At 33.4% G+C, this 19207-nt stretch overlaps 2 protein-coding genes across 3 annotated transcripts in view; one reads left to right on the top strand and one right to left on the bottom strand.

The window, feature by feature from the left end:
* The window catches only part of LOC105250160, a 119567-nt gene extending 115374 nt beyond the window's left edge, over window positions 1–4193 (top strand). Inside the window, exon 3 of the mRNA XM_025409996.1 lies at window positions 3750–4193. Within this exon, the coding sequence (XP_025265781.1) occupies window positions 3750–3886 (137 nt within the window). The 3' untranslated portion in view covers window positions 3887–4193. The remainder of the gene's footprint in view (window positions 1–3749) is intronic.
* Window positions 4194–16173: 11980 nt separating this feature from the next.
* On the bottom strand, window positions 16174–19090 carry LOC112638390. Of its 2 annotated transcripts, none has more exons than XM_025409994.1 (10): window positions 18849–19090; window positions 18591–18653; window positions 18387–18522; window positions 18019–18246; window positions 17682–17828; window positions 17401–17509; window positions 17153–17311; window positions 16879–17072; window positions 16430–16502; window positions 16174–16359 (listed from the first exon to the last, which is right to left on the bottom strand). In XM_025409994.1, exons 1-10 carry the CDS (start codon window positions 18947–18949, stop codon window positions 16223–16225), a joined length of 1347 nt encoding a protein of 448 aa, XP_025265779.1. In that variant the 5' UTR covers window positions 18950–19090; the 3' UTR covers window positions 16174–16222. The 2 variants fall into 2 exon arrangements, with proteins under 2 accessions (XP_025265779.1, XP_025265780.1); XM_025409995.1 differs by having other exon boundaries at window positions 16174–16356.
* Window positions 19091–19207: the final 117 nt, after the last annotated feature.

Here is a 19207-nt window from a genome sequence, read left to right as displayed (position 1 = left end):
AAATCGCGTCTTAATCTACTCGAGGAAACGCCAGGAACACTCGCTCTCGGTTCCAAGCTCTCGAACTTGTAGGGCGGAGAACGGTAGTTAGGAATCCGTCGAGAGAAAGAGAGAGATAGAGAGAAGGCGGGTTCTTCATCCGCGGGGACTAAGCCGGGGTTTGATCCCTCACACGTAAAACTAAGTCTCGAAATAATTCAATAACAACATTAGTAGTAGGCAACGCCCCCGCTACCCCGATAGGGACAGAACGTGCCGTACTCGTGTTTCCCCCGTGTATATAAGCCAGGCCAGGACTCGGAGGATCCTACGCGAAGAGGTGAATTAATGCCAGTCGTTCCCCATCGGTCCATCCTTCTCCATCTCCCCTCTCTCAACTCTGCGAGATGGATCTGATGCTAATACCAGCCGACTAATTGCATCCTCGTATAGCGTATCCACGAGTAACGTAACGCGACTCTCGCGTCGCTCATTCCCTTCAAGGAGAGTCCTGGTAATCAAAGATTGTTCTTCTTAAAGGATGATCGAGAATACGCTTAATTTCGATGACACAGATTCTTGATTCAATTTGCAATCTATTCTTCTCTCTTGATTAAAAAATTATGATACTGATATCAAGTTGCAAAGAAATAAACGAATTCTTGTACGTGGATTCCGAGTTATAATGAAGTAATTATGTATCTTTCAAAATTTAATAATTTAATTTAATAAATTAATTTGAATTAAGATAAGAAAATTAGGGATTCTATAAACGACAGCTTTCTTGAGGAATGCCGTTTAACGCAAATAAATTGCGAGGAATTTGAGGAATCTGGAACATCTTGTATATAGGTGACGTGTAATTTTGGGATGTAACGTAGTTTACAATTCGCAGGAGCTGCTTATAGCGTATACAGGGTGTCAATTAAGTCCCGGGACGGCTGAATATTTTCTCATGTAAGGTATTTTTGAAAAAGGTCAAGGTCATTTCTGAAGTAATTTTCAACGAGGAATTCAACGGTGACCTTCAATTTGACCTTGAGCTTGACCTTCAAGGTTATTTGAAGGTCAAAGTGTTTTTTTTAAATAGGAACCCCTATTTTTGATTGTATATTCTTATAGCTGACCTCGAGAGCTTTCCAAAACACTATAATAAAATATTTTTCCCTCAAGCATTTATCGAGTTATGATGCTTCAAATCATTTCTTAATTTTACATAAACCGTAAAATATCTTGTAAAATATTCACTTTTCGATTATTTTACCTTAATACTTTTATGTACAAAATAATGAGAGGAATCAATTGGTGTAAAGAAAAGACATAGTTATTTTTAAGAAAAAATATGTAATTGTTAATTGCAAATTATATATTTTTTTTCGAAACAACTATATGTTTTCTTTACGCCAATTGATTCCTCTCATTATTTTGTACATAAAAGTATTAAGGTAAAATAATCGAAAAGTGAATATTTTACAAGATATTTTACGGTTTATGTAAAATTAAGAAATGATTTGAAGCATCATAACTCGATAAATGCTTGAGGGAAAAATATTTTATTATAGTGTTTTGGAAAGCTCTCGAGGTCAGCTATAAGAATATACAATCAAAAATAGGGGTTCCTATTTAAAAAAAACACTTTGACCTTCAAATAACCTTGAAGGTCAAGCTCAAGGTCAAATTGAAGGTCACCGTTGAATTCCTCGTTGAAAATTACTTCAGAAATGACCTTGACCTTTTTCAAAAATACCTTACATGAGAAAATATTCAGCCGTCCCGGGACTTAATTGACACCCTGTATAATGTTCCGTTGTTGCCCAGAATATTTGCACAGGTTTAGATTCTTCGTGTGAATGAAAGTGTGAAACCCATTTTCTCTTAATGCAAATTTATAAAAGAATTTTCTAATTTTAATATTTGATATATAAAATAACTCTTACGTATAAAGTACAATTTATGATGTTATATAATTTAAGCTAAGTTATTTTAATAATTAAAACACATATCTCTGAGGTAAAATATTCTTAAAATTAAAAACTAAGATTTAAATATAACTTAATACAATATTTTTCTATCATTTCTCTTCCAATACTGAATAATTTTACAATTAAGATGGCAGTTAAATATATATTTATTCAGAGATAATCAATTTTGTCGTCAAAGAAAGATATATAATACTATATATTAAGATAATTACTAAAATATAAAAATTAGATCTCAATGAAAATATATCGATTACGTGTTATATTTAGATGTTATTCTTTTATAACCCACATAGACATAATATACGGAAATACATAATTATGCCTGTTACGCGCTTTTGAAACGCGAAAATGACCAATCATCTATTACATCAAAATTGACTGCACATTAATAACATGCCCCTGCGCATTCTCCTCGATAATGCATCATCGCATTAATGAAAGAGAGCGTCGTTTGCATCTTCTTTTCATAATATCCATTATCGATACCCAGTGGCAGCAGTCGCATCGGCCGTTATTAACGACCGAAGGCATTAATTTTCGCGATTCGAAAATTTTTCAAAAGCGCCGCGCCGTTCAAAGATTGCGGGTATACCCGAAATATCGGTGGGACGTAAATGCATATCCACGTAGAAATATGAACGGTAATACGGCCAACGGTCCCGAGCAATCGTGCTGGGATGCCACCGACAATATGTAAGTATACTGTCAGCCACCGCGAACCGCAATAAATCCGGGAGATGCCTGTAGCCTGAATTTCCACATAATACACATCCCCGAGCTATTCGCAACACAGAGATAGAGAGACGTATCGGAATATAATACATCTCTTTCTCATCGTCGTTGCGGTATATTCGCCTCGCGTTCAGCGTCTGCAGGATTATTCATATCGATATCTCGCGCATAAATCCCAGGCTGTACGTTAGCTGCCTGACCGAGAGGATAATAAGGTCCACGGCGTAATTATACGCCGAGTTAATAAGCTCCATTGAAACGTCGCACGCGTCCTTTATTAGTGAGACAAATTGTGTGGAAGGATGCCGCGCTCTAATTTAAACTCGGTGTGAAGAAATAATACAGATATGATCTAGGCGTATAATGTTGAGGATCGTGAATAATGTTAAGATTAAAATCCGACTCCGTAATGAATCGTCGCAGATACCATCTTGTATGCACAAGAAGAAAAAGATCTCTTTCGAAGACGTTTTCAGATACATAACAATTGATTCATCAGCTTGATCCTGCCCAGTCTCATAATTTTTCGAGGTTTTTGTGTTATCGATTTTTTAAACAATAATGAGAAGTGTATTAGCCATAGTAAATTAATTTCGAGTATTGTTGAATATTAGAATGAAAAATTTATTATGATCTCGCTCTTCGAATAAAATGTATGATAAAAGATTTAATCAAGAAATATATTGAGCAAATAGAAATTAAATTATAATTGTTGTGATGATATTTAGCGTTTTATTTATTTATTCAAAATAACAGAAAAATCTTACGTGGGAATAAATTGTATTCCAAATAAAAAAGACAAAGAATGAATCAAATATAAATAAGAAGAACAAAAAATATATTCCGAAGGGTTAATTTGTTTTATATATATATATGAGTGATATATTTTCAAGATTTTAACAATAATTGATTTATCAAGAACATTTAAGTTTGCGAACACTGCGTTGAAGTATGTTTTCATATAGTTTAATAAGTTTACCGGGAGGATGATTTCTTGTTTCCATTTCTTGAAGCGTAGTCTAACAGATATCTCATTTGGTTTCAACAACTTTCCAGGCAGCAAAAAGGAAAGGAGGATGCCGACTAACCGCCTAATCGTGTCCTACACCCGCAGACGCACTTTTGATCCACGTCGAGAGTTCATTCCCATAAATATCGTGGACTGGGCGGACTACACGAGCGGAGACGAATAGCACATGGCCCGGAGCCGAGGGACCACCGAAAAGACACACGTCTTAGGCGGTCGACATCTGGTTTCGCAGTGTGACGATAGCCTCGTTAGTCGCCGTTGCTCTCGGCCTCCTCTAATCTTATTATAGGCCGCGTGCTCTCTTTCGAATTTTATTCCGTTGCTGGTGCTCGCCGACGATCACCAGCCGCACATCTTGAGCCACGTCTGGTCCACTCACTTCGAACGCGCGATTTACGATCGCGTTTCCGATGCGCTCGTCCTAGTCTCTGAAGCGGCCAGGACAAGGCAATATCTAGCAAGACAGCAACTCTCCCACTGGCCACTCGTTATATTAAATTTTCACTTAACGATGCTTTCACTGATGCTACTCGTGACAGTATAAGTCATAAGCCCAGCAGTACATATATACTAATTATATGATAATATTGAAAGAGAAAGAGGTAGAGGGGGAGCGAGAGAAGTGGATTGTAAAATGAAGAATTTATGTCCGCTACTACAGATAATCGCAAGAATTTTTTGGATTATGCATGTTAAGATTGTCAATGCAATTGTATTTATATTATTAATAATGAAATGTCAATATATATTATTATCATATTTAATATTATTACTGTTATTACGAATGAACTTGACAATTTATTAGTAGCACAATTTTAAGATTTAACGCTTATGTATTAAGCTGGTAAAGTTTTTTTTTCTGTTCACTACGTTGTGTTGCATTGTTCTTGCGGAACAAAGTACTGCGGTATCTTGCTTCTGCTTCGTTAGAGAAAAACTTCACACAAGTGCTCTCTCTCTTCCAGTTTTGACGTGGATTTTCCTTCATACTCAGGAAGTAAGGAAAATTATTTTGACCCACATCTCCTTTATAAGCTTACAAAAAGTCAGTTTGACATGAAATTTTTCGTTCTCACAAAAATAAGTAAAAAAAATTAAAAAAATCATTTTGTGCAAAATCTGTCATTGTGTGAACTTCTATTTTTTCCAACTATCCATATATTCTATTGAAAGAAGCCGTTCAGTTATCAATGAATTTATACGATAGCACTTTTGCGAGCTTGAATTATTCTGACTCTTCGACTGTATTCATTTCGCATTATACAAAATTTCACCCTCTCTCTCTCTCTCTGTCTCTCAAAAAACTTGCGATGAACGATTGCAACAAACCGGGCAATCTGTACTGGCGAGCAAATACAATCACGGTCGGCCAAATAAAAAAAGAGAGAAAAAGAGAGAGGGAGAATGTAAAAAAAAAACACAAATCAACCGCGTCTACCTTGTTCGAGCGTCGAATACGAAACAACGAACGAGTCGAAGCGCGCGCGGACGGCGGAGTAATTAGTCCGGGGCACTTACATAATTCAAAAAGCTCGAAAAAAGGTCTCGCCGCAATTTCCCTGGGTTTTTTTTCCCCTTCTTCCTCTGCTGCTCGGCACCATACGAGAACACTCAATCACTGTCCCGCAAATAAAGTATTTTAATGCGCGGTCGTTAGCATGCTAATAAACGGTCGGCTTGCATAATTCTCGGCGAGAATAAAGTGGAAGAATGAAGCGGGTAGAAAAGAGAGGGAGAGAAGAAGGTGAAGGGACCGCGAGAGAGTCAATCCTCGGGCCCTCGGGCCCCCTCGCGATTAATTACCATGCGGTCAGACTGTCACGGCCGATGAGAGTCATTAGTTTCTTCGGGAAATCTCAGCATCGAAGCAGAGCCGGCCTGGAAAATCGTGGGGCCTGATGCAAACTTGGAGAAGTACGAATATTTTTTTTTATATTAAAGAGCGAAAATAAATAGATCTTCATCCGAAACGCAATTTTCGTTGATTCGTAAACTTACTTTTTTTTCGTCCCCGTCGCAGTTAATCGTTTTGCGATCAACTCACAGTAGAAATTGGGAGACGTCAGCAAAATTTGAGCCACGCCACAAGCTCTCGCGCTCAATAATAAAGAAATAGAAGGTTCGAAGGTCGGAAGGTTTTTTTGGAAAAATGGATACTTGATTCGAAACATGAAATGTGTATTTCAGAAATAGTCGAATTCACGTTATCTCTCGACAACGTTAATCCTCCGATCCATATTTCAAAGTGACCGATCCATTTTTAATGGATGTAGACGTCTATTCTTTTTTTCGGATGATAAAACTACGAGAGGGTGTATTGCACCTGTAGGGGTGGATACGGGCATTTTCGGCCGCAAGTTGCAATGCGCATCTCTGCCGGTCCTGTCCTGCATCCGACGAGGAGACGAAGCGCGCGAGATTCCGCATACGGCATCATCGGACCGCGCGGTGCGGCGGAGGCGCTGTAATTACAGCCGTTAGTTCGCGCATACATCAATTATCGATGACACGACGACACGAGTCCGCCGCTCCGGGGCACAGCCTCCGCGATGGGAAACGTCGCCGCCGCCGCCGACGCCGCATCGCGCACTATATCATCCGCGCCCGGCTTTCCCGAATCCGCGCGATGCTCGATATTAGTATCTGGCGGTAATTTGCACTGACTCCTCGACTGCCAAAGATGTGTTGACGGATCAGGATATCGCTCGCATATTGGCATCATCACGTTCACGCGCTTGTTCTATCGTTATAGTCTATATAATTATTCAGATCGTTCTCTCACAAACGTATCAAGAATTACACAATAAAAAATTAAATGTTAATTATAACATTTTTCACATGTCCCAGAAAGTTCACTCTAAATTTTAAATTAAAATAACTCATTCGTCGTATGTTATTTATTGACAAATTAAAAATGTTACATATTTGACACAATACTTTACATTTATTTTTGTTATTGTGACTTTAAGTGTAAAAATAATATACAAATTAATTAAAAATTACATGAAACAATAGTTACAATAACTCGTAAGAATTGTTGTAAGACATTAACATATAATAGTAATTATTTTAACTTCAATTATTTGTAATAAAAACATTTGATTTTAAATTTGATTATTTTATGTTAAAGTTTAAGATTATTTGAAGATTTACTTTAACTTTTCTTAGAATGTTAAACTGACTTTGAGACATGTTAATTGTTTAAAATATATAATTATGTTAAAAATACTCAAAATAATATTCCAATTCTAAGAGACAAAGTGTTATGAAGTTGACATAAATGTAACACATGAAAACGTTATAAAAATAATAACATATAAGTTGTATGTTAATTTTACATTAAAGTATTAATCAAAATTTGATAACAAGAACATTTTAACATATGGACGCAATTTTTTACTGTGTATCAATGATGCATTTGCTGGAGAAAGAACGGAAATGAAAATTTGATTCTGGATTTTTGATATGACACAAATGATATGATTGAGGATAAAAATGAAAGATGGAAAAGAGAGAAAGAGAATTGAATAATTTATTATAGAATTAAAAATATTATTCATCATCGCGCTTAGAGACATCTTTTTTTAAATATAATCTTTTAAATACTATTTCTTTAAATATTTATATAGAAATAAAATATTCATTCGCTCTCTTTCTATGTGTCAAGTAGAATAAAGAAAAGAGAGTGTCATACCTTAATATTTTAATCTATTTTAGAATACAAAATTATGCTTATCATGGATATAAAAGGTTCATTGAATTACAGGTATTCATTTCCCTTTAATAAATGAATTTATTAGCTTTTTATCACTTATCGTCTGCCAGTGTGCACGTGGGTCTAGATCAGGTAGCGCGGTGTTTGCCACTTCTAGAATATACATACAATGACAGGCAACTGGGATCCCCTCGGATTACCCGAAACCGATGAAAAGCCCATTAGCTCAAGTAGAAATCAAGCCGGCGTGACTAAAAACGCGTTTAATGGTCGCCGGCATGGCACGGCGGTCTTTTCGTTGTCGAGTCATTAAGAGCCAATCTCTCGCTGGGCTCCTATTAATCATGCGCCATCGGAACACCAGCAGCCTCCACGATCGTTTCCGCGAGCGCACGCATACCTCGCCGCGAATTAATGATCGGTTATGTCGGTACGTGTTATTAAGCTACGAGAGCTGCTGGAGCTCGAGAGTACGGATGGTTAATCGTCAACCGTGCATCGTGGTTAAATTTCGGTAACTACCATCAAGGATCAAGATGATCCCGATAAATGAAGGATGCAATAACTCATCTTAGCAGAGATTGTAAGATAATGTCCGCTTTTTATTTTATAAAGCGCGCGTGTTTATCATTTTTTTTATTATTATTATTAGCTTGTGCTTATATAAATATTATTATTACCAAACAGATCTAGTAGATTATCTTGCAACTAACGAACAAGGACAAAACAGTCTTCGCGCTCCGATAATTTTTATTTGATATTTTTTTCCAAGTATCATAGAAAATATCAAGATCGAAGGGATTCAATATCACGAATAAAGCATTGATATTTCGATGGATCGCAAAGCGTCGATGCTTTCGAGGATGTCTTATACGGATTTGGCGCACGAACAGGTCGTTTCTATAAATGGAATAGAAGCAACGTAACTTAATATTAAGTTAACCGGTCGGATATAATTCGGAAGGGAAATACGGCGGGAAATACAGTTAAGAGAGGAGCGATATCATCAGGAGGAAATAGAGAACATCCAGCCGGATAAAAGTGGCATAAATCTGCTGAATCGAGATATCGCGACTGCCGAGTAGCGAAGTCGTTATCCGACTCTTTATTTTTCTCTCTCTCTTTTTCTTTCTTTCTCTTTCACTCGCACTCTCTCTCTCTTCCTCCTCTTTTCTAATAGATCGTAGAAACCTTTAGATTTGAAATAGTCGTCCCAATTCATTCGTAGATTACTATATTATTTTCCGCGTCTCTTACATTTCACCTTAATTAATAGATTTTTTCCAACCCTCACAATTGAGAGAGATTTACTAATGCACTTTATTATTCAGAGTGAGCTTATAAGTTTATTAAAATTTTTTGTTACATGCTTAATTTATTTTATAATAATGTTTTTTTCTTTTAGTCTAAAGTAATGCTCTCCAATACGGCGTGAAAAAATCAATTATCTTTTTAAATTTTATAAAACTTTCAGAGAAATTAATAAAATGTCTCAAGGGATGATAAATCTCGGTCATGGCATCATAAAAAAATTACTAATTTTCGACCATTCGCATTTAATAATAAAATTCATGTTGTATCGAAAACTTTTTTCATCATAAAATAAAGTACTGTATCAGGCATTTAGATTCAACATTTATATTCAATGCGAATATAACTACAAGAGACGGAGAGACCAAATTACTCTCTCCAAAATATCTTGGGGAATCTGGTTGCGCGTCTTCACACGTGCCGGGACATTGTGAATTTCACAAAACGCATTATTCACTTCCCCTGCAGATGATATCGTGGCGCCGTAAAAACAACTCCCAGCGTTGGTCTCGGATCAGGCTAGCCGGAGCCAGCCGGCGATGATCTCGAAACCGAGAAATCCCTCGTTTCGTAGGAAACGAGGGCTTAAATAAAGTCGCACACGCCCCTTTTTTACGACTGATATATATTAGCCCGGTCGTTAGCAACAGCGTGATCGGGTTCTCGACTTACCCTACGTTGAGCCGCTCGAAACATCCTCCACCGAGAACATCCGTTGCACCTGGCGAATCGCTACGTGGGGTCGTTCTCTTCGTGGTCGTCAGAGGTCGACGGAGATCCCGGAGATCTCGGTGAGATAGAACCAGCGTCGTATTTATGTAATTCTGGACCTAAATGTAATAAAGCTTTAGAGAGCCGGAAACCATTTTATCAATAAGATATATGATAGAATGCATTTAAAAAAAATAAAAATTAATGCAGATAAGAGTTTTCTATTTGAATTATTATATGTATAAATATTTTTATATTTATTTATTTTTATAATGATATATAAATTATATTCTTTATAAGATATATTTATAAATATAAGTAAGATAATAAAGTGTCAACTCTTTTTATTTTTTATTACATATAATTTTCATTAATATTTTTCTAATAATTATTTATGTTTTAGATTGAATTCTGTGAGTCTCTACTAAATAACGATGCAGCACTGGATGGAATTGTAAGGGTGGCTGTAGCAGGAACAAGGGTCGAAGAGTGATGCCCCGCTTGACCGTGGCCTACGTAAAGCCGACGAAATTAATCGTGCACTAAAAGCTGGCAACCGGGAATTAACGTGTTAGTGTGCTCCAAATTCCGGAAAATATATCGTTCACACCTGCGAAACGAGCAAGGTAAAGCCAGGACGTTAAGGTCAGTTTTATTAGCCTAACATTATCTTTCTCGAACTCAATTTAGCGAGACAATAAAATTAGCTTTCCGTTCGGAAAAGTACATAATGTGTGATTGAAAAATTGCTTTTCAATTAAAAGCATATATTAATTTTTTCTCCAATTTTATTTGAAAAAATGATTACTTTAGATATAATAATATAATGGTACAATATCATGTGTAAAGAAATGCTACGAAAAAAAAATTTTTTCGTAGCATTTCTTTACACAAGAAAGGAAAAAATTGATAATAATATATATCTCCTAAAAATAATAAAGCATTTTATTGTATCAATAATAAGAGAATAGCATGAAAGAATATTTCAATTTTGATTCAACTTATCTGCATTACTTCCATTAGAAGAGTGAATAAGGGTTCAATACACTCTCGCATCTCGCCATTATCTCGCAACAATGTGCATCATTCGTGATCACCAATGAAACGCATCGCGTCGCGTCATCGAGTCGAGAAAACGACATGGGAAAAGAGCACAATGTAATTCAATGTCCATCCATGCAAGCGGGTAGAAGTAATCGCATGATAACACGGCATTCCTCTGCGAGAGAGGCCAGTAATTAAGACCTCAACTGGTCTCAACTGGCCCCAAAGAGGCTCGTCGATGAACGTCGTCTCCTTATGTCTTATCGCGCTCGATTACTCGATACGTTTTCGTGGCTCGAGAGGAAATGTGTTCGTTTTAAAGGATGTAGCACCAGCAGCGATATTTCTCCTTCTAAATAGCTTCTACATGAAATGCTATCCTGCCGATATGCGGCTACAATCTGGCGCGTATATGTACGTTCCATTAATTACCAACGCCAATCATCTTATTATACGAGCGGGCCTTTGCGCACATGATCGAAATACCGCATTATCCTCGTCTCGATCGTACGTAACGCTGATAAACGCATGCCCGATGGAAACGAGCGCGGTTCGCGATCGACTGCGGTAATAGACAGTTTACATTCGGCAATCCCGGCGAACAGCGAAACGTTTACCGTGGCGATAGCTGGTCGTTACATCTACGGTACGTTTCCCGATAGCGGCACGGATCCTGTCATGAGTTACTGAATCTGCAATCAGCGAGGAAGTACGACGACACGAGCGTTTGCGGTCGTGTCGCGATGGAACGTGCGAAGTAGCGAAAGATTGCACTCATGAAACAATGCAGTTGAAAATTTATTGAGTAATTGTCGTGAGCAAAAGTATCATTTTTCCAGGGTGTCGGAATCAATATGCGATTCCCCAGCAACTGAGAAAAGTTTTTTGCATAAGTCTCTTAAAAATGCGCGATGCGTTGCAGTGAAACGTCATTGATTCAAATTCTTTATTGCAAATCTTATTTTTCTGGAATAAAAAGAAATATATGAAATCAGAGATATTAGTAATTATATGTGAAAAAATTATTAATATTTAAAAAGTTTTTTAGATGACATATTTATTTAATATCTGAAAAATATTATCATCCGGAAAAATGTTATTTTTAACAATACTTGATAGAAAATCTTAAAAGTTATAATTTTTAAAGCTCAGAAAAAATAGAATAAAAAGCCAAAAACAAGTTTTGGAAAACGTTTCGGCAAACGTATATAATAAAAATTTATTAATCCTCAAATTAAATCTCGAGTTAAAATGAAATCTCATAATCTCGAAATTAAAAAAAAAAGTAGCAAATGTACTAAATGTATTAAATATACAATTTCACTCTTGCCTTTTTGTAGCTCTATTCTTTAAAGGAAAATATTTGTCCAAAATTTTCTTTTCCTTAAATGTAGAATATTTAAGAGAGACAAGAGTTTTAAAAAAATTCGTGCGTGTTTCTCAAAACATCGCTTTTATTCACGCACCTTTCTCAGAGTGAATTCTTCGATTACATTCAAGTATACAAAAGATTACAGGTAGACAAAAGATCGGACACGTCCGATACCGCGCACTTGGGGCTTCTTTATCAAAAAATCAGGCATTGATACTTGAACCGCAATCGCGATAGCTATACAATCGAAGCACGAACTCGCCCGCGAGTTAGAGTTTTCGATTCACCCTCGGTCGGATGGGACGCAAATTCAAGAGGGGTCATGAAGAGGAGAGAGCAGGTGAGCTAGCCCGATGCGCACGCATGCATGAAGTGCGGCAGATCCGCACTTGAGATGCATCCGGGCGCGATTAATGCACTCGAAGATGTTGGGGATAGGTTCGTTATTTTGATAGCGTTCCTCGCGCACATTCACAGGCGCCGTTCGCGCTCTATTGCCGTGTCAAATTGAGTTAAGGCACCGTGAGCTTCGTGAATACCCAAGTTTCTCCGCTGCCGGATGGTCGGAATCATAATAATAAATTGCAGTTAAACAGTTAAAACGAAGGGGACCGCATAGCAGAAGTTGAACTCGGCAAGAGCGCGTTAAAATCAACTACATTAAAATCGCTTTGCAAATTAAGTGCATGTTGCAGAAAATTACAAGTTTGCAGAAATTTTCATAATTATTATGTATTGCGTTATGTAAGAAACTGTTTTAAGGGATCCTTGGCGAAATATTTTCTTCGACTCTCGGTTATTTTATTGCATGCTTCATTCATTTCCGTTAAACGGAACTATACTTTCGTATTCGTCTTCTATTCACATTTATATGGCCATGAAAATTCCGAAATAATTATGGATCTTTAAAATTTTATAATAAAATTAAAATTAAAGATAAAATTAAAATTTCATTTATTTTATTATATATATATATATATATATATATATATATATATTTGGAAATTTTTATCTAAAATAAAAATAAAAATTTGTATTTAAAAATTTATGTAATATACCAGGATAAATGTTTTATCACAAAACTTTTTCTTCATATTTCAATCCATCTGTCATTAATCTTACGGGAATGAAATATTCAACACTCATATCACATAGCTAGGCTATTTATTAAGATATATTCAAGCATGCAATTTTAATCCAACATTTTGTCAAACATTAAATCAACAGAGCAAGAAGAACGTCCTATCGTTCCAAATTTGGAAGCAATTTTTCAAAGTTTAAAAAAGAACCATCTATTATGCATATGTTGCAATAATGAAGGAACCGTGCTGAATTACACGTTTGCCCTCTTGACGAAGGTGCATTTCAGCAGATAAGCCACGACACCGCATCGTGGTTAACACAAAAGAAGCGGAGGAAACTTTCTTTCAGAGAGTGAACCACGTATAATGCGAAGGAGCAACGGCAATAGTGTTTGCGTGCGCGGAGAAAACTAAGGAACCGAGCATCTCACCGCCCTTAGCTATCACTTCGAGCATGTAATGCACCCGTGCTTACTTACATGCGGTTCCACCCCTCGCGTACCTTTCTCCTCTTTTCTCTCCGTGGCAGCTTTTACGGCCTCGTGAACCCTTTCGAACATGTCTGCGATGATCGCGAGCGATGGCGTGCACCGAAATATTTTGACCGCACGATCCTCCGTCCTTTATTCGCAGAACGAAATACTTCAGCTTCCTTTACGACGAATGAACTGAAACAAATTGACAAGAATTTTTTAAAAAATGAGAGAATACATCAGATATTTTTTCTTTGTAAAAATTAATTAATTTAATTTTGAGACAAGATTATAAAGAAAGAGAAAGTACATTTCCTTTGTCATGCAATATGGCATGATATGGCTCGATAATAAAAAGTTTAAAAATTTGTTAAATTGCTGCGACAGGGCAAAAAAAAAAAAAAAATAAAAAATCGGCGTTAGCAAGGAAAATTCGTTTATACTATACATTATAAAGAGCGGTAGTTTACGTCGCAGGCAATTTTTATACGAGAATTGCACGGAATTACGAGAAACTTAAAGCTAGCCGGTAGTTGCGCGTGAATAGCACGCAAACTCCCCAAACTGACTAACACACGTTGTACTTTCGTGCCGCCAGCGGGTACTTCGTTTTGCAAACGACGAAACTAGATGCACCACACAACACCAGCCAAACCTTTCTCTTTGATATTATTTCGGGTGTGTAATGGAACTCGTCGGAGAACCAAAAGGTGCATCCTTTCTGTAGACAAATACCACGGTTGTATGCAAGAACAAATATTTGATAAAACAAACGATGCATAAACCTGTATTGAGGACAAGAATAAAATTTGCATTGCTACCGATACGAGAGATCACGTTATACATATTATGAACTTAGGGCGAGTAGTTGAAGCGGCAAAGTGATAGTGAGTGATGGATTCCGGCCGCCCCATTATTCTTCCTTTGTTGGAAGAAAACTTCAAAAATTACTTTATAAACATTTTAGTTGTAACCGTTTTTTATTAATTGTTTCAGATGTTTGCGATAGCAATACAATTTTATCTTGTATATATATGTTCGCATGTTCATTTAAGATGTCTTGTCAAAAAAGACAACAAAAAAATATCTTTTCGTAAAATATATTGTGAATTTTTTTTAGAAATTAGAAACTAACGATAAAATTACAATTTGCGAAGTATGACAATTTTATAGACATTACCATAAATAATCGCTTCAGCGTTATCAGCAATATCGAACATCTTTCTTTTTCTTTAATGTATCACATATCTGATTTATATATAATTAATAAAAGTTAATTTTATTTTAGTTTGTTTAGATTGATCTATAAGTTAATTGAGTTGATAAAAGCTTTATATAATATTCTTTTTTAATAACGCCTAATTTTTATTTCAGAATCGAAAAAAATTACTTTTTGACAAAGAAAAATTACTTCTTATTCATATATTTTCTCTTTTTTCTTTCTGTTTAAAATATATACGCTCATTAAAAAATTGTTGGAATATGTGATACATGTATAATTTTACAATAAATCTTGCGTAATAAAATAAGTCGCAACAAATTCGCATTTTTGATAAAAATGCATATTTGTGATGGAAATGCAATACCTCGCTCACGACTCATTAACTGATTGATATCCAATAATTATAAACATACTTTCGACAACGAAAAAAGCTTTTAACGTTTCTGAATTTAACGCAAGTTATCGCTAAATGTAGCTTTGGAAAAAATACGCCAATAAGTTTCAAAAATTAATGGGAAATGAAAAAGATTAACAGAAAAATAGAGGATGGCATTTCCCTTATTTTCTAGAATTTGTCGATAACATACTTGCATTAAAGAAACCTTATATATAATATCGAATTCAATAATTAGCATATTTTGACAGTAATTAATAATTTCGTGAAATGTTACCGGAATAAAATATATAATTCAATCTATTGTTGCATTTACTATGATTCAATCTTACAATTAATTAGATAAAGATGATTTCATCGTATGATAAAAAATAAACTATAACAATTATTAGAAAAATGTAAAATATGTCTGTGAAAAGAATCTCAATTAATATCAATCAAATAAAGCTAAAAATAAGAACACAAGTTTAAATGTTTCAAAAAAAAACTTAATAGAATAATTTATTAACTCTCTAATAAAAAATTATATACACCGTCTATTTGCTTATTCATTCCTATATATTTTGCACGAATAACTTTGAATTTATTAATGCTGAACAATTATATATCGGCGATTGTAATAAAACATTATGATAAATTAGTCAATTTATTGTTTAACAAGGTTCTCAGATTAAATTATACAAAATAGCATATATATATAGCATTATTTGATAAATATTATCTTATGATTAAGAGATTAGTTATAATATTTATCACAGAGAATGGCAATAAATTATAAAAATATAAGGTACTTTTGTAACAATAATTCATAATTACATTCGCTTACATTCAGAAAAATAATGAGATTCTACAAAGCGAGAGAGATAGTGAATTATATACTTTATAAAATAAGATATAATTTTTTAAACATTTCCGAAATATTAAAATCGATATTATATAATTTAAGATTACTTTCAATATAATTACCAATATTTTTCTATGTTACAAGTGAGATATACTCATATAATAGATCTTATAATCTTAAATGCATCATTTATTGATATAAAAATAATATACTGATAATATAAATAAGATTAATTAATATAATTAAGATTAGTTATTAAAAAATGATGTAATAATAACAGCTTAAATAAACAAATAATTTATTAGATAGTAGCACATTATGAGAGAAATACTTAACAATCACTATCTTTCTCTTCTTTTTTCTTATATTCTATACTCTTATCTGCATCTTTATTTTCACATTTGCACTTTATACATTTCTCTTTTAATTGATGTTTGTCAATGCCGGCATCGCCTCCAGCAGGATCTGCTTTAAAATAATAATCATTTTATTTATAAAAATATATAATTAACCTTGTTCTTATTTCATTTAATATTACCTTTATCCTGCTGCTTTGATAAAATTTGTTTCATTTTTTTTGAATCTTTCAATTTTTTCTTCGGTGAAATATCCTTTAGTAAAAAAAAGATCTAATGTAAACAATGCAGTAATATTTAATATAAAAAAGACTTAATATGAATATATTAATCTATTGATGTCTCACTTTATAAAAATCGTATTATTTTTCTAACATATGCAAATGTAATTATAAATAATTGTGTATATTTGTAACATTATTTATTATTATAGAAAATTAGATATTTAGAATTTTATTTGAAATATTAAAATTAAATTTTAAAATATATACTAATGTTTTAAAGAAAATGATTCATTTTAATCAATAATTCAATAGAATTTACATATATATGCATTATATTACATATTATTTCTTCAATTAATATTTCAAATATAACAAAATTATAAGTTATAGAAAAATATTTGATATACCTCGTAAATCCGTTCAATACGCTCTTGTTTTTCATTAGAATTTGTTTTAGCCTTTATTCCGAAGTTTAAGAATGGTCCAATACCAAAGTTAATAGATCCACCAAACAAGAAAAATGGCACTAATATTATAAGTAGACAGATAGCTGAATAAAGGATGATCATGATAGGAATTTTGTACACAAAGTTTAGTTTACCTGTAAAAAAATGAATATTATAATAAATAATTCATTAATATTTTGATTATATATTATTGATATTAAAAAAATTTACTCACTGGTAGCATTATCTATAAATTCAGATATAACAAGTCCACAATATGATACTGGTTGAAGAATGACTGTACTAAGAAAGTATGTCAATGCATATGCTGGTGTTACTTGTAGTCTAGGATTGGTCATAATTGATTCGTAATACTTTTCACAATCATTTGTAGCTGTGAATAATCAAATAAAATTGATATAATTGAACTCTCAAATGTAATTATTTTAAATTATTTTATTGTATTTTAAATAAGCAACTCACAGGAAAATGATGCAACCATTTTATCCCAGAGGCCCATTTTATGTGGTTGACAAGCAATTGGCATTTCTACAAACTGTGCTTGTGCAGCCATTAATTTAATTTCTGCTTCCTATGAAAAATAATAATATTTAAGATTAGAAATAATTAACTATATTACATATTTCACACATATAATTGTTATAATTGTCTTCAAAAATTATATATGAATATTTAATGCATATTATAGATTTAGATATGTTCAATATAAAAGGACATATATGATAAAATCATGTATAAATTACCTGTATAAGTTGCCACCAAGTTATAAAAAAACTTATTATAAATATGACATCAATCAATAAAAAGATAATTAAACCTCGAGACCATCTTTGTCTTCTTAAAATCATAAAGCTAGATATGACTATTAAGGAAATTATAGTTATGTCCCACTGCAATCAAGAAGTCGTTTAGATTTATATTAAACATAAAAAATATTATATATATATGTGTATGTATATATATATATATATATATATATATATACATATATATATATATATATATATATATATATATAGAGAGAGAGAGAGAGAGAGAGAGATTTCAAATATCATATATGTGCTATTAAATTATTCTTACATGTTCTTTCATAATTAACAAATAATTCATCAAATGCTCTGATAATAAATAACGAGACATATCTGCCATATAGTGATACATGGTATAGTCAGGTTGTTTTATTACATTGTCAAGAATTCTATCAACTTCTCTTATAGATCCTTGGCCATTTACAAAATTCTGGAGATATTCAAATTGTGAAGAAGATGCCTCTATATTAAGTATTCCAATTACTTTGTCATCAATTCTCTGTATACATAATTTGTCAATGTAAAACTGTATTATATTTACTGTATAAATTTATATATAATTGTAATTTCAAAGTCCAAAATAAGTAGGAAGTTTTATTACAAAAGTTTTCTCGGTATTATTTTATATCGCAAACTAACCTGTATAGCAAGATTTGATAACATTATAGTAATCAAACGTTTATAAAAGATTGCTTCCTGACTTTGTCCATTTAATTCTTTATAGTTATATGATTGTATTGCAAACTGATCATTCATTTTTGCTTGTGCTGTTGGTCTAAAAGAAATCAAATCATATGTTATAGTGTACATGTTGTATATGTTTATATAAGACAAAATATATACTTTTCTGAATCCTTTTCTGACTTGTAAAAAAAAGAATATATATTTTCCAGGTCGTCTGCAAGCCTAAAATAAACATTTTTAAAACCAAAATCATAAATATAATAAAAAAATAGTAATATGTATACAATAACTGAATATTATTTATCTCAAGACAAGCATAAAAAAGTATTGTGCATATAATTTAAAAAAAATTATACATTTATAATATATACTTTTTTAACGACAAATTTCGCACCATATATATAAAAAAATACTTACGGCGTGACATCATCGAGTGTATCCGTTTCGTCGCAATAAACGTTAGAATAAAGTGCATACAAATGCAATATAATATATATCGATGACTTGAAGAACTGCATGTCGATTAAATGCTTTCATGTGTTTTTCATAAAAATATTCTTTATGAAGAAATATACAAGACTATTGAAATATTCTAAACACAGCGATGAAAAGTATACGCGCCGGCAAAGTATCTTTACTCTAGCTCACTATAACCAATTCATCAAAGCAAAATACCCTGCCAATATCTAGTCTAGTTCTTTCGAGTTATCGACTAGTGAAATGTTTAGGCCTGTTCTTTTTAGCTGCACTACTGCAATTAGTTAGAGTGAAAGGAA

The sequence above is a fragment of the Camponotus floridanus genome, unplaced genomic scaffold (assembly GCF_003227725.1).
Source record: "Camponotus floridanus strain SB8 unplaced genomic scaffold, Cflo_v7.5 scaffold3, whole genome shotgun sequence".
Classification (NCBI taxonomy): domain Eukaryota; kingdom Metazoa; phylum Arthropoda; class Insecta; order Hymenoptera; family Formicidae; genus Camponotus; species Camponotus floridanus.
This window is presented reverse-complemented; position numbering and strand designations above follow the sequence as displayed.